General features: G+C 41.1%; 1 protein-coding gene across 3 annotated transcripts in view; it reads right to left on the bottom strand.

Annotated features, from left to right (window-relative positions):
* Positions 1-15493, bottom strand: part of yrk (Yes-related kinase) — a 42340-nt gene that overhangs the window by 9724 nt on the left and 17123 nt on the right. For 2 of the 3 annotated variants that reach the window (XM_034160168.1, XM_034160169.1), the window contains 5 exons: positions 11497-11599; positions 8851-8949; positions 8632-8735; positions 8370-8519; positions 6750-6914 (listed from right to left, as the gene is read on the bottom strand). In XM_034160168.1, coding sequence (XP_034016059.1) covers positions 6750-6914; positions 8370-8519; positions 8632-8735; positions 8851-8949; positions 11497-11599 — 621 coding nt within the window. Of the gene's footprint in view, positions 1-6228; positions 6385-6749; positions 6915-8369; positions 8520-8631; positions 8736-8850; positions 8950-11496; positions 11600-15493 lie in introns of all 3 variants that reach the window. The other variant, XM_034160170.1, reaches the window with a different exon arrangement.

Genomic DNA, 15493 nt, shown 5'->3' with positions numbered 1-15493 from the left:
GCATTCATGATATGCACACTCTTAAGGCTATGAAATTGGGCTATTAGAAAAAAAAAGTAGAAAAGGGGGTGTTCACAATAATAGTAGTGTGGCATTCAGTCAGTGAGTTCGTCAATTTTGTGGAACAAACAGGTGTGAATCAGGTGTCCCCTATTTAAGGATGAAGCCAGCACCTGTTGAACATGCTTTTCTCTTTGAAAGCCTGAGGAAAATGGGATGTTCAAGACATTGTTCAGAAGAACAGCGTAGTTTGATTAAAAAAGTTGATTGGAGAGGGGAAAACATATACGCAGGTGCAAAAATTATAGGCTGTTCATCTACAATGATCTCCAGTGCTTTAAAATGGACATCAAAATGGATAGAAGAATAACCAGAATGGCAAAGGCTCACCCACTGATCAGCTCCAGGATGATCAAAGACAGTCTGGAGTTACCTGTAAGTGCTATGACAGTTAGAAGACGCCTGTGTGAAGTTAATTTATTTGCACGAATCCCCCGCAAAGTCCTTCTGTTAAATAAAAGACGTGTAGAAGAGGTTACAATTTGCCAAAGAACACATCAACTGGCCTAAAGAGAAATGGAGGAATATTTTGTGGACTGATGAGAGTAAAATTGTTCTTTTTGGGTCCAAGGGCCGCAGACAGTTTGTGAGACGACCCCCAAACTCTGAATTCAAGCCATAGTTCACAGTGAAGACAGTGAAGCATGGTGGTGCAAGCATCATGATATGGGCATGTTTCTCCTACTATGGTGTTGGGCCTATGTATGGCATACCAGGTATCATGGATCAGTTTGGATATGTCAAAAATATTTGAAGAGGTCATGTTGCCTTATGCTGAAGAGGACATGCCCTTGAAATGGGTGTTTCAACAGTACAATGACCCCAAGCACACTAGTAAACTTGGTTCCAAACCAAAAAAATTAATGCCTCGCAGATGTGAAGAAATCATGAAAAACTGTGGTTATAAATCAAATCAATTTTATTTATATAGAGCCAAATCACAACAAAAAGTTGCCCCAAGGCGCTTTATATTGTAAGGCAAAAGCCATACAATAATTACAGAAAACCCCCAACGGTCAAAACGACCCCTGTGAGCAAGCACTTGGCGACAGTGGGAAGGACAAACAACTCCAACAAGTTGTAGTTATACAACTAAATACTAGTTTAGTGATTCACAGGATTGCTAAAAAAGCAGTTTGAACATAATAGTTTTGAGTTTGTAGCGTCAACAGCAGATCAATCAATCAATCAATCAATTTTTTTTTTATATAGCGCCAAATCACAACAAACAGTTGCCCCAAGGCGCTTTATATTGTAAGGCAAGGCCATACAATAATTATGTAAAACCCCAACGGTCAAAACAACCCCCTGTGAGCAAGCACTTGGCTACAGTGGGAAGGAAAAACTCCCTTTTAACAGGAAGAAACCTCCAGCAGAACCAGGCTCAGGGAGGGGCAGTCTTCTGCTGGGACTGGTTGGGGCTGAGGGAGAGAACCAGGAAAAAGACATGCTGTGGAGGGGAGCAGAGATCGATCACTAATGATTAAATGCAGAGTGGTGCATACAGAGCAAAAAGAGAAAGAAACAGTGCATCATGGGAACCCCCCCAGCAGTCTACGTCTATAGCAGCATAACTAAGGGATGGTTCAGGGTCACCTGATCCAGCCCTAACTATAAGCTTTAGCAAAAAGGAAAGTTTTAAGCCTAATCTTAAAAGTAGAGAGGGTGTCTGTCTCCCTGATCTGAATTGGGAGCTGGTTCCACAGGAGAGGCGCCTGAAAGCTGAAGGCTCTGCCTCCCATTCTACTCTTACAAACCCTAGGAACTACAAGTAAGCCTGCAGTCTGAGAGCGAAGCGCTCTATTGGGGTGATATGTTACTACGAGGTCCCTAAGATAAGATGGGACCTGATTATTCAAAACCTTATAAGTAAGAAGAAGAATTTTAAATTCTATTCTAGAATTAACAGGAAGCCAATGAAGAGAGGCCAATATGGGTGAGATATGCTCTCTCCTTCTAGTCCCTGTTAGTACTCTAGCTGCAGCATTTTGAATTAACTGAAGGCTTTTTAGGGAACTTTTAGGACAACCTGATAATAATGAATTACAATAGTCCAGCCTAGAGGAAATAAATGCATGAATTAGTTTTTCAGCATCACTCTGAGACAAGACCTTTCTAATTTTAGAGATATTGCGTAAATGCAAAAAAGCAGTCCTACATATTTGTTTAATATGCGCTTTGAATGACATATCCTGATCAAAAATGACTCCAAGATTTCTCACAGTATTACTAGAGGTCAGGGTAATGCCATCCAGAGTAAGGATCTGGTTAGACACCATGTTTCTAAGATTTGTGGGGCCAAGTACAATAACTTCAGTTTTATCTGAGTTTAAAAGCAGGAAATTAGAGGTCATCCATGTCTTTATGTCTGTAAGACAATCCTGCAGTTTAGCTAATTGGTGTGTGTCCTCTGGCTTCATGGATAGATAAAGCTGGGTATCATCTGCGTAACAATGAAAATTTAAGCAGTACCGTCTAATAATACTGCCTAAGGGAAGCATGTATAAAGTGAATAAAATTGGTCCTAGCACAGAACCTTGTGGAACTCCATAATTAACTTTAGTCTGTGAAGAAGATTCCCCATTTACATGAACAAATTGTAATCTATTAGACAAATATGATTCAAACCACCGCAGCGCAGTGCCTTTAATACCTATGGCATGCTCTAATCTCTGTAATAAAATTTTATGGTCAACAGTATCAAAAGCAGCACTGAGGTCTAACAGAACAAGCACAGAGATGAGTCCACTGTCCGAGGCCATAAGATGATCATTTGTAACCTTCACTAATGCTGTTTCTGTACTATGATGAATTCTATTGAATTCATCATAGTACAGAGCGTGCATGATGCTACTATTATTGTGAACACCCCCTTTTCTACTTTTTTTTTTTTTTTTTTTTTTACTAATAGCCCAATTTCATAGCCTTAAGAGTGTGCATATCATGAATGCTTGGTCTTGTTGGATTTGTGAGAATCTACTGAATCTACTGGTACCTTGTTTCCCATGTAACAATAAGAAATATACTCAAAACCTGGATTAATCTTTTTAGTCACATAGCACTACTATTATTCTGAACACTACTGTAGATATGTGGTTTTGGGGGGGAAACAAAACGCACATACACAAAAAACCTATTTGCCACAAAGTGAGAATGCTTTCAAAAATAATGCCATAAATATTTATTTATTTGTCAGCAGACACACAAAGTGTTTTAGCAGAAAAAGCTAAATCAAATCAACTGTGCATTTAAAACAGCAAGAGTTCATTTGGGTACATTTAAAAGCTGTTTTTTTTTTTGTTGTTTTTTTAAGAGCTCTGCAAATATAGTATCTTCTTCCAAATATTGAGGGAAAACTAACCAGTGTTGTTTTGTATTTTCAAGCAATCCCAGAATGAAATGACCTCCTGACCAGACACCCTCTGTTTCAGTTCTCCTTGATTTTCTTTTCATCAGACCCGTTCTTAGTGGGTCTTGCGCTCTGCCACAGCTGCCCTTTGTCACCAATTTCAAGGTGCAGTCAGGGATTGGAGAATATCTAGTTTGGTGACCACAGAACTGCATCTCTCCTCTTTGCAGATGATGCAATTCTGTTGGCTTCACCGGCCTGTGACCACTGATGTGCTCTGAGCAGGTTTGAGACCAAATGTGAAGCAACTGGGATGAGGATCAGCACCTCCAAATCTGATGCCATGGACTTCTCTTGAGAGTTTATTGTCTTCTCTGGGTCAAGGGAGACTTATTGCCCCAAATGGAGAAGGTCAAGTATCTTGGGTTCTTGTTGAGAGGGGGTAGGAAGGAGTGTGAGATTGACAGACAGACTGAGGCTGTGTGTGATGTCCTGTGAACACTGTGTCAGGCCATCATGGTGTCAAAAGAGCTGAGCCAGAAGGTGAGGTCACCTGTGGTCACGAGCTTTGAGTAATGACCAAAAGAACAGTATTGTGAATATTAGCAGCAGAAATAAGGTCCCTCCATTGGGCATCTGAGGGACAGGGTGAGAACATCAAATATCTGGGACAATCTCTGAATAGAGCCACTCCTCCTTCTTATCTAAAGGAGGCAACCAAAGTACTTCAGACATCTGGTGAGGATGCCCCCTAGTTGAATCTCTGGGGGGGTCTTCCTGGCACATCCAACTGGGAGGACACCCAAGACATGCTGGAGGGATGATATTTCCCTGCTGGCATGGGAACACCATGGAATCCTTCAGGTAGAGAGGACTATGCTGAGGATAGAGGAATGTTGGATGACCTGCTAAGTCTGCTGCAACTCAGACTCAGATAAGTGGCAGAAAACAAATGACTGACTAGTTCTTTACCACTCGGACTGATAGGTTGAGGTTTGCTCTTTGACTGCAAGTGTTGCTCTGTACTTCTGAGCACTGAGATCATTAATTATGATGTACTCTCAAACTTCATGTATTAAAATGCAGCTTCAAAGTTGGAAGAAACCGCCATCGTGTTTAATTTTGGCCTGTGCTCACAGCTCTATAGTTCTTCTGTGAACAAACTACTTTCCATTGAGGTCAAACATTTCAAACTTGGACATCACTCCACAGCAACTGTTGTCATTTTGTACACCTTCTTTTTTTTGAATATGTGAACTGCTTGGCCTTGATTCCACATCATGTGTTTGACATTTGGGGTATGAAGAAGACTTCTGACCAAACATCTCCATTGTGGTGTGTTTTAGGGTCCCACTGGTTTGTGCCAGTTCTGATCTGCTAAACATCCTCCATTTTCCCAGCACAGTCAGTGCGATGTGTCTTTTATCTGCTGCACTAAGTGTCCTTGGCCGACCAGTGAATCTACAGTGCTCAACATTCTGCTTCTTTGTGTTTCTGCAGAAGAGCTTGAACACGACTAGAAACGTCAGTGGGAGAAGTTATTGCTGCACTTCGAACACTTTATGTCTTGTTGCTGTGCAACAAGTCTTATGGTGCAACTTTTTTTCTCTCCATTAAACTGTCTTCAGCAACCTCACCTTTTTAGCAGAACATGTCTGCTCCTCACCCAGTTTTATTCCTCCCACACAGCTGTTTCTCTTATAGTTAATAACTGTCTTTCAACCTACATATAGTACTGTTGATCATTTATAGTTGTTTAATAATGCACAGACAATATACCTGCAATCTCAAAGAATTTATGCTGTTTTACCAAATACTGGATTGATTTTTTTTTTTTTCTGTTTACGTGTTGTGTATATTGTTCATTGATAACCATCACTGGCATTATTTTTGCAGCCATTCTCACTTCGTAGCATTTTTCTCAGAAGTACCAAAAATATTTACACAGTAGACATAGACAACTGTAAGAAGCATGCACATACAGTCACATGCTACCAAACCCTCGATGCATGCAAATAGTTGTTAATTTCAAAATGTGTATGACATGACAGGGTGTGTTTAGTTTAGTAGTTTTAAAGTGCTTCCAGAAGGGGCAGAAAGGGTGCAGGTCTTCATTGTAATCACAGTCTCCAACAGGAGACCATCAGTGAAATCACCTGCTGATGTGATTGGAAGAAATGAAACCCTGCACTTTCTTGTCCTTTTCTCTAACCAGTTTGACACAACTTGGTTCAGGTGGAGAGATGGAGGTTTACTGGGCTTACATCAGCACCAGTGGTGCCTAAGCAGAACTGGGCCAGGTTCAGTGAAAAACTACACATGCTTAAAACAAAAGCAATCCAAGATTTCTCATGTCCACCAATCTGGATCACCTCCAAAATTCAGTGGAGTCGTCCCTGCCCTAATATCTATCTGTGGTGAAAATCTCGTCAAAATCTGTGCAGTAGTTTTGACGTAATCCTGCTAAAAGACAGACAAACAAATAAATAAATGAATGCAGACGATTTTATTACGTCCTTGGCAGACGTAAAAAAAAAAAAACTGAACACATTTAGATTTAGAATAGTGTTTAAAAAATGAAGCAAACTTGATATTAAATTGTTTGTATGCAAATTCATCCTGCAGGAACACCAGCTGATTTGTGATTTATTTAGGAAACTAAATTTCTTGGATGCATTCATTTATAAAGATGGCCCGCTGCAGCCAGACATTCAGCACGATGGCACAACTGTAGCCACAGGACAGTAACACAATGCTGCAAACGCAGTTCACCCTGCAAGCCTGCAGAGAGGAGGAGAATTTGGTGGCGTCGGTCTCACCCATCCATACGTCTCCAAAGCAACCCTGTCCCAGCTTCCTTTGGAGGCACAACATTTCTCTGGGCACCTCCCAGGCATCCCGCCCGAGGCCCATGGTGAGTGGGGTGGAGGTGGGACAGGGCGTGGTCAGATAATAACACAACCCGTCATTATTGCCTGTGAGGGGGGACGAGGTCGGAACCAAGGAGAGTTGTGAAAGTAAAGTGATGGAGATAGGGGTGCAAAGATGGAGGAAAGACGGGGTGGAGGGATGACAAGGTGGGGGTGATGGTGAGATGATGAAACATGCACATGCACCAATGAGGGGGAGGAGCAAAACTTTGCACACTTGGATGTCAAACACATCTGTGTGTAATTCAACTCATCAATTTGTTTCATTAGACTGACGTGTATTTACAGTTTCATAAATGTGCCCACTAAACACAAACAAGACTGACTGTACCTGCTCCATTTTTTTTATATTTGAATCCAGGTGTGCTCCTGGTCTCCCCCCCCATACCACAAAGTCCCATCACTCCTACCCATCCAGACTTCCCCAAACTGGCCATTCCCCAGTTTCTTAATCAGATGGAGGGATTCACGAGGAATCTCCCACACATCCTTGGTCTTCACCGATAAGTCAGCCAGCTTAGGCATGCCCCGCTTACAGCTTCCAATCAAACGACAGCACAGTCCTGCTGCTCTCTCTGAGAGAGACAAACAGGGAAACAAGCAAATGGGAAAAAGGCAACAAACACAGAGATCAAGAAAGACAAACTGCTTATGCTCATTTGCAATGAACCTACACAAAAAAGCATTTCACACCCCAGTAGTTCTCAAACTGAGGGACTGAATTAAAGTGGGCCCATGGGTTTACGCTTGTTTGTGAGCCTTTAAAATCACATTATATTCAGAGCGTGCATGTGAATATCACCAAATGAAAATATTGCAAATTAGTTCACATTTTAACAGGCTTATTCATTTTAAATCATTGCTAATAATGAAACCTCTGTGTGTTTTACCCACTTTTAATAATATCATATGAGGGGAATCTCATTTTCCAAAAACTGCTACAAATTTTAATACATGGGTATCAACAGAGCATTTTACGATGACTTATATATACATACATAGGAAGAATTTAAAGTCAGCATCTATCAGTAAAGTCAGTATCGCCCTGCTCTCCTCTGTCGGTGAGCAGAATACTCTGTTGGTCTCTGAGTTACTTGTTGTTAACTGCAGTCAAAAAGGGTGAATGGTGGTGCAAAATGCTGGGATTAATATGGAGTGCACTCTAATTTTTGTACCTATTTACATGCAAATTGTACAAAAATAGCATTCATGTTTAAATATATGCACAGGTGACAGGGGTAATAAATAGTGCACGCAGAATTCGTACAACAAACAGTGTTTGTTGTATATTATTTGAAGTGATGCATTAACTGTTTTTGCACATATGCACTCTGTAGCAGCTGCAACCAAGAAACTCAAATATGAGGGGAAAAAAATTAGAGAGAACAGAAGCATATGGGGAAATACATCAAAAAGGGAAGCACAAATGTACACAAAAAGAACGCCCAATGTAATCATGTTTAAAGTTGCATGCAGTACAGGCACATTCCACTAGGTGACAGAAAACACTGACATAGCAGAGAAAGTGAATAGCGTGAAACCTGATTGTTCCATCAACCCAGAGACAAGCTTAAAAAGTCAATAAAAAGTCCATGGATAACTAAAGCAGAAAGAGTGAGGGACAAATAATTTATTGCACTTAATTAAATTAATTATCTGTTATCTCTGTCCATCATTAATATAATATGACAGAGTTTTTAAAAGCTTCCTTACAATTTCTCAAAGCCCAAGACACATCTTTAAATACTGTTGTCCCAACCACCCCCCAAAAAAAATTTAAGTTACAATGATATAAAACAGAAAAACAGAGCAAATCATCATATTTGAAACAGCATAAGCAGTAAAATGTCAGTGTTTTTCCTAATAATTTACTTTTTTATTATCAGAAGACACAGTTGAGAATCTTTTCCCCCCAAATTATTCAATCAACTAATAATTTTGGCACTATTAAATCTACATTTTTTATCTGTAACAAATAAGAAACTGAAAAAAAAGCAGAAAATTATTGGCGTTGTGTGTGCGTTTTGTACCTGTGTAGTGATCCACCAGCTGCTGCACAGTATCAAACTGTGACCTTGTGGTGATATAGTATCCGCCATTGTCCAGTTTGCGGATCTTATAGTGCTTGACGTGGTCTCCCTTGGTGTCATCCCAGTCACGGATGGACAGAGAGTAAGCTCCTGCAAAGGGAGGGAAGGAAAGAGCAAAACAAAGGAAAAAAGGAAATGTGTGAGAAAGAGAAAGCTTTAGCATACTGAGAAGTATCTCAGTGCATGTGTTCGCCTCACGTACCTTTGGTGGTCTCACTCTCTCGTATGAGAAAAGTTCCTCTTTGGTTGCCGTGGCCCAGCAGCTGTCTCTCCGCATCCTTCCTCCCCATCTTCCCAAAATACCACCTGTCGCCATCACAATAAACACACGTTACTGCAGCAAACACCTCAGAGGGACCATCACAGTCGTAAAAATCTTCATTTCAGCAGCTGGTTTTCATCACTGGGGGAGCGTACTCACTCCTCAGCCTGTATGGAGTCAACAGGAGCTACGTAGTTGGAAGGGATGTAACCGGACTTTCCAGTGTCCAAAGACCGAGCCTCCCACCAGTCACCCTCACTGCCAAAACACACAGATAAGAGCCAGATAAACTGTACGATTTAAACTACAGACTGGTACTGAACAGTTCTGTAAAGATAGTCACACACATTTAGGAATATCAGCGCTTCTTAGTTGGAATAAGAAAAAAAATTGTGGAACTTCCATGTGTACCCCTCCTTAGATAGAGTGGGGCAAAAAAGTATTTAGTCAGTCCCTGATTGTGCAAGTTCTCCTACTTAGAAAGATGACAGAGGTTTGTAATTTTTAACATAGGTACACTTCAACTGTGAGAGACAAAATGATAAAAAAAAAAAATCCAGGAAATCACATTGTAGGATTTTTACACATTTTAATATAAATAAATTAATTAAAGCTAGCGTGCCAAAGGCCCTGTGGGTTACTGGCTCAATTAAAGCCCAAAATGGCCATTTTTGGCATAAAAATGTCCGCCATTTACAAACAAATGAGTCTACGCAAATAATTTTGGGACAGAAACAATGTCAATGACCAATATTGTGCCCTTGTTAAATTAAAATAAAAGTTATAGGACAGTTTTTTTTGTTTGGGGGTTTTGTTTTTTTTTTTTTTGTTTTTTTGAGAAAACTGAGTCCAAATACCAAAATTGGCTGTTTTTAGCATAAAATGGCCACCATTTCCAAACGAACGAATCTATGACTTTAATTTTTTGAAGTAAATATGTCAATGAGCCATATTACACTCTTGACAAATTAGAAAAAAAGTTATCTGACAGTTTTTGAGAAAACTGCCTTTAAGTGCTCAAAAGGGTTATTTTCGGCATAAAAATGGCTGCCATTTCCAAAAGAACAAATCTACGAATATGATTTTTTGACGGGAACAATATCAGTGACCCATATAACGCACTTGCCAAATTACGAGGGTAGGCTGAAAAGTTCTAAGGCTCACTATAATGCAGTTAATGCATTACTCCTTCATGGGGAGCCTTAGAACTTTTCAGCCTACCCTCGTAGAAAAAAGTTATCAGACAGTTTGCAATAAATGGACGGAGACGACGATGACTACAGCAGACGCCACGCCACGACATAGACCACGCCTATCCACCAGTAACCCAACAGCAACAACAAAAAAAAACCTTTGTTTTCAAGACAGACATTTATGTATTTAAAACTAAACAGAGGAATAAATGTGAAAATGATGTTAAAGCCACAATTTCCTGAAGTCTCAGATGGTCACAAACCACAATTTAAACAGATTTTTTTTTTTTTATGTACGGGGAGAGGGGACTAGGAAGTTGAATAAGTTAATGATTAACCTTGTCAACATTTTCAGGCAACAGCTGTGGGACACATCACAGTTTTAATGGATGACATCCAAATGCTGTTTCTGTCACAACAATGCAACGAAATATTTGTACCAACTGGGAGCCATTACTAATGACGGTTACTAAAAATTTAAGAAAATTCTTCAGGTTCAAGTAAATGTTACATTCTGGTCTAGGATGCAGTGCCACATGCTTAAGTAGTACAGGCCTTCCGCTCTATAGCCGCAACTTCTAGATTCTCCTGGGGTTCGCTAGTGTTTTCCAAAGTCAATCCTCCGGGGTCTCCTCCGAGTTGAATGTCCATAAGTAGAAGGTGTTCAGGAGGAATCCTAGTGAGATGCTGGAAACGCATAATTTGGCTCTTTTTGATGCAAAGGAGCACCACCAAACTGAAATCTCCAGCTTCAATCTTAACTTCTTCGTCACAAAAGGTCTGAAGCAACACCAGTATTACAAGTGACGTTACCTTGATATGCCTGTTGAGCCCTTACGCCACGTTGCTCTGACTGGAGAAGAAGACCTCAATATACTTAAGCTACTTGACTAGGGATAGTGGTGGCAATCCGCCATCTTTCACCAGATTATGAGTCTAGTCTGCTTGCGGTTTCTTCCTCAAAGCATCAGAGGGAGTTTTTCCTTACCACTGTCCCTGTGTGCTTGCTCTGGGGGTTGGTAAGGTCAGACCTTACTTGTGTGAAGCGCCTTGAGGCAGCTTTGTTGTGATTTGGCACTATATAATGAAATAAATTGAATTGAATTATTATGGACAAGTGATCATACCTTGAAGAGTCAAAATCATCTGAAGCAAACAGATGCAATCCTGAGACCATCGTACTGGACTCCCTACGTTGCATGAAAATCCCAAAACAGTAGGAGACAAGGCACAACTTTGAGTCTAGCACCCACTGAGGATGTGTTTCCCTTTCTGCTAATATTTTACACACAGCGCTCAGTAAAATCCCAAATAGCATGTAACCATGTACCCAACAACCCTGCTGCAAAAAGTCACAGAAGACACATGAAGAACATGGTGTCAGACCTTCTCCAAGCCCACAAAACACCTGTAGACTGGATGGACAGAGTGCCATGACCCAGCCAGGATCCTTGTAGGGGTAAAGAATCTGAATCTGAGATTCTGCAATCATTCAATATATCCTTTCCAATATGCATGTTGAGTCATGTGATACAATACAGTGTATGTGACACAACACATTAGTGCACAGCCATGTTTTGGTGTCATGTATGAGTATTTGCATTGCACTAACGAGTTGTTGATGATCTGGAATTTTTCTCCTTTCTGGAAAGTGAGGTCATCTTCAGTGCGAGCGTCATAGTCGTACAGCGCGATGAAGAGTGTGACGCCGCCGCCTGCGAGCACGTGCACAAACATGCGCACGCAACAGAAAGAGGAATCATCAGTATCCAGTTAAACAAACAACTTCATATCATTAAACTTAAACAACTGTCCCAGTTAAATCTGTCATGTTTTGATACGGGCAGTGATTAAAATAAACTATACTGAAGAAAGTTACACCTCAAAATGTTTCATATTTGTTTCACTGTTACATTTTTATAAATATTGTTATTTATTTGGTCTATAGCACTTCCAAATAAAAACACTTGTGTGCCGAGCATCCTCTGCCAGTAATTTGTTTTAATTGGCTTGATCATTTTAGCAGATGAATTATGAGGTATGCACGAAAGGGTGTATTTTGTGTTATATTTTATTTGTAAATAAAACAACATGGCTAAATAGTTCTATATCAGCAGTTCTACTTTAAAACTGGAATATCTCTAATTTATGTAGACCAAATATTTTTTCCTTCTTTCTATGTGTGGCTGATTAGTTAGGATACCGATATGTATAAAAAATAAATAAAACCACCTGCTGGGAGACAAATTACAATAATCAACACTCTCTTCAGTAAAGTGGGCAGTCTTTAGAAGGTCTTGATTAAACCCGATCTTCAAATTCAAATCTGTCAGAGATACATGCATTTAGGACATCCAGGTCAGACTGGGTGAAAATCTGATATATTTTTATGCATTTCCCATGTGCAGGGTCTTCGTCAAATTCAACCTTATCCAAGATACACTTATTTGTGATGTCTAGTTGAAATTTGGTGCGCAAATATGCAAAGACAACCTGATTTTCTATAAGCCCCTTCTGGTCTTACAGCCCGGAGGAAACGGCATGAGGGAAGTGCTGTGGACATCAAGTGTCTCCTGTTACTAATTATTAACAAATGGCATTTATTGGACACAGTATGAATCCATAAAACACCCTCAAATGTCCACTTAACTGACCATATTCATTCAACTTTAAAACACAAGGTAAAATGAATAAAAATGTGTCGTTTACTAGTAGGGGTAAGATGGATTGTGAGATTGATACACGGATCAGTGCTGTGTCTCAGATACTGCCGACACCATGTTGGGCTGTCATGGTGAAGAAACAGCTGCATCAGAAGGCAAGCTGCTCAGTTCATGCTCCTATCCTCACCTATAGTCCGAAGCTTTGGATTCTGACCAAAAGCACAAGCTCAAGGATACAAGCGGTGGAAAAGAGGTTCCACAATACACAGGAAATTTTACTGAATCACCTCAAAACAGTGTAAAATCAACTCTTATTGGAGTAAAACCACTTGCATTGAACAGATGGTGTCGCAGACTGAACGGTCCTCCGTCCGCCCTGCCTTCACTGCACTTATGTCATCAGTCACAGTTCACTGATAATCATCTTGTTTCTGCTTCAAACTGCACTCCAGTCATCATCTATCTCAGCGACAGATATCTGAAGCTTTTGTACAACAACCCTGTCCACATAAATTCAGCATTATTCCATATTAACAGATGGAGGAAGCGATCAGAGCGGCGCGGCTGTACAAGCTGTGAGCTGATGTGTTCACTGCACGTCGGACATTTCAATGCATCACAGTTTAAAGCCTCGTTTCTGCTCTTACGGCCTCGTTTCTGCTTAAAACTGACTTTAGAATGATTCAGGAGGTGTTACCTTGTCATCTGATGGTTAATAATCCCATCATTCCATTTGATCGCTTTGGGTGGAGAGACTCTGTGTCACATGGGTGGCTGGGCTCCAGCATGACAAATGCACAGTGGAGGCAGGGCGGACTGATATTTAGGGGGCGGACCGTTCAGTCTACAACAAAGGTCGAGCTTATTCGCTCTATGATAGAGTGCTTTACTCTATTTAGACTGGGATCAAATGCTATCTTTGAAGAGTAAACTTTACTCAGCAAAATTTCCTGTGTATTGTCTCTGGGCTTATACTCAGGGACACAGCAAGAACATTGAAGTATTCGGGCGGGAGTTGGAATTAAGTTTGGTGAGGTGGTTTGGACATTTTGTAAGGATGCTCCCCTAGTCAACTCCCTAGGGAGGTCTTCCAGGTGTGTCCAATTGGGAAAAGGCCTTGGGGAAGACCCAGGACATCCTGCAAGGATTACATCTCCCAGCTGGCTTGGGAATGCCAAGGTTTCCCCCAGAGTAGTTAGACTGCCTGGCTTATAATAGGGAAGTGTGGAATGAGCTGCATAGTCTGCAGCCACCGCAACCTGGACCCGGATGAGTGACAGAAAATTTACAAGTGAATAAATGTTAAAGTTACAGTGTGTAGTATTTAGGGGTGTTTATCAGCAGAAATACACAACAAAAATATAAACGCAACACTTTTGGTTTTGCTCCCATTTTGTATGAGATGAACTCAAAGATCTAAAACTTTTTCCACATACACAATATCACCATTTCCCTCAAATATTGTTCACAAACCAGTCTAAATCTGTGATAGTGAGCACTTCTTTGCTGAGATAATCCATCCCGCCTCACAGGTGTGCCATATCAAGATGCTGATTACACACCATGATTAGTGCACAGGTGTGCCTTAGACTGCCCACAATAAAAGGCCACTCTGAAAGGTGTAGTTTTGTTTTATTGGGGGGGATACCAGTCAGTATCTGGTGTGACCACCATTTGCCTCATGCAGTGCAACACATCTCCTTCGCATAGAGTTGATCAGGTTGTCAATTGTGGCCTGTGGAATGTTGGTCCACTCCTCTTCAATGGCTGTGTGAAGTTGATGGATATTGGCAGGAACTGGTACACACTGTCGTATACGCCGGTCCAGAGCATCCCAAACATGCTCAATGGGTGACATGTCCGGTGATTATGCCGGCCATGCAAGAACTAGGACATTTTCAGCTTCCAAGAATTGTGTACAGATCCTTGCAACATGGGGCCGTGCATTATCCTGCTGCAACATGAGGTGATGTTCTTGGATGTATGGCACAACAATGGGCCTCAGGATCTCGTCACGGTATCTCTGTGCATTCAAAATGCCATCAATAAAATGCACTTGTGTTCTTCGTCCATAACAGACACCTGCCCATACCATAACCCCACCGCCACCATGGGCCACTCGATCCACAACATTGACACCAGAAAACCGCTCACCCACACGACGAGACCCCCAATGAGGACGACGAGCATGCAGATGAGCTTCCCTGAGACGGTTTCTGACAGTTTGTGCAGAAATTCTTTGGTTATGCAAACCGATTGTTTCAGCAGCTGTCCGAGTGGCTGGTCTCAGACGATCTTGGAGGTGAACATGCTGGATGTGGAGGTCCTGGGCTGGTGTGGTTACACATGGTCTGCGGTTGTGAGGCTGGTTGGATGTACTGCAAAATTCTCTGAAACGCCTTTGGAGACGGCTTATGGTAGAGAAATGAACATTCAATACACGAGCAACAGCTCTGGTTGACATTCCTGCTGTCAGCATGACAACTGCACGCTCCCTCAAATCTTGCGACATCTGTGTCATTGTGCTGTGTGATAAAACTGCACCTTTCAGAGTGGCCTTTTATTGTGGGCAGTCTAACGCACACCTGTGCACTAATCATGGTGTCTAATCAGCATCTTGATATGGCACACCTGTGAGGTGGGATGGATTATCTCAGCAAAGGAGAAGTGCTCACTATCACAGATTTAGACTGGTTTGTGAACAATATTTGAGGGAAATGGTGATATTGTGTATGTGGAAAAAGTTTTAGATCTTTGAGTTCATCTCATACAAAATGGGAGCAAAACCAAAAGTGTTGCGTTTATATTTTTGTTGAGTGTAGAATACAGCATTCATAACCATATGTGCATTAGTGTATAAGTAGTTGCAACAACAAATTGATGTGTTTTCATAAATTTAGCATGAGCCCTTAATAAAACAGTGTCACGGTTCACATTTAGGTCACA

Source organism: Thalassophryne amazonica, chromosome 20 (genome assembly GCF_902500255.1).
Source record: "Thalassophryne amazonica chromosome 20, fThaAma1.1, whole genome shotgun sequence".
Taxonomy (NCBI): Eukaryota; Metazoa; Chordata; class Actinopteri; order Batrachoidiformes; family Batrachoididae; genus Thalassophryne; species Thalassophryne amazonica.
Note: the sequence above shows the minus strand (reverse complement) of the source record. Positions and strands in the feature narration are given on the sequence as shown.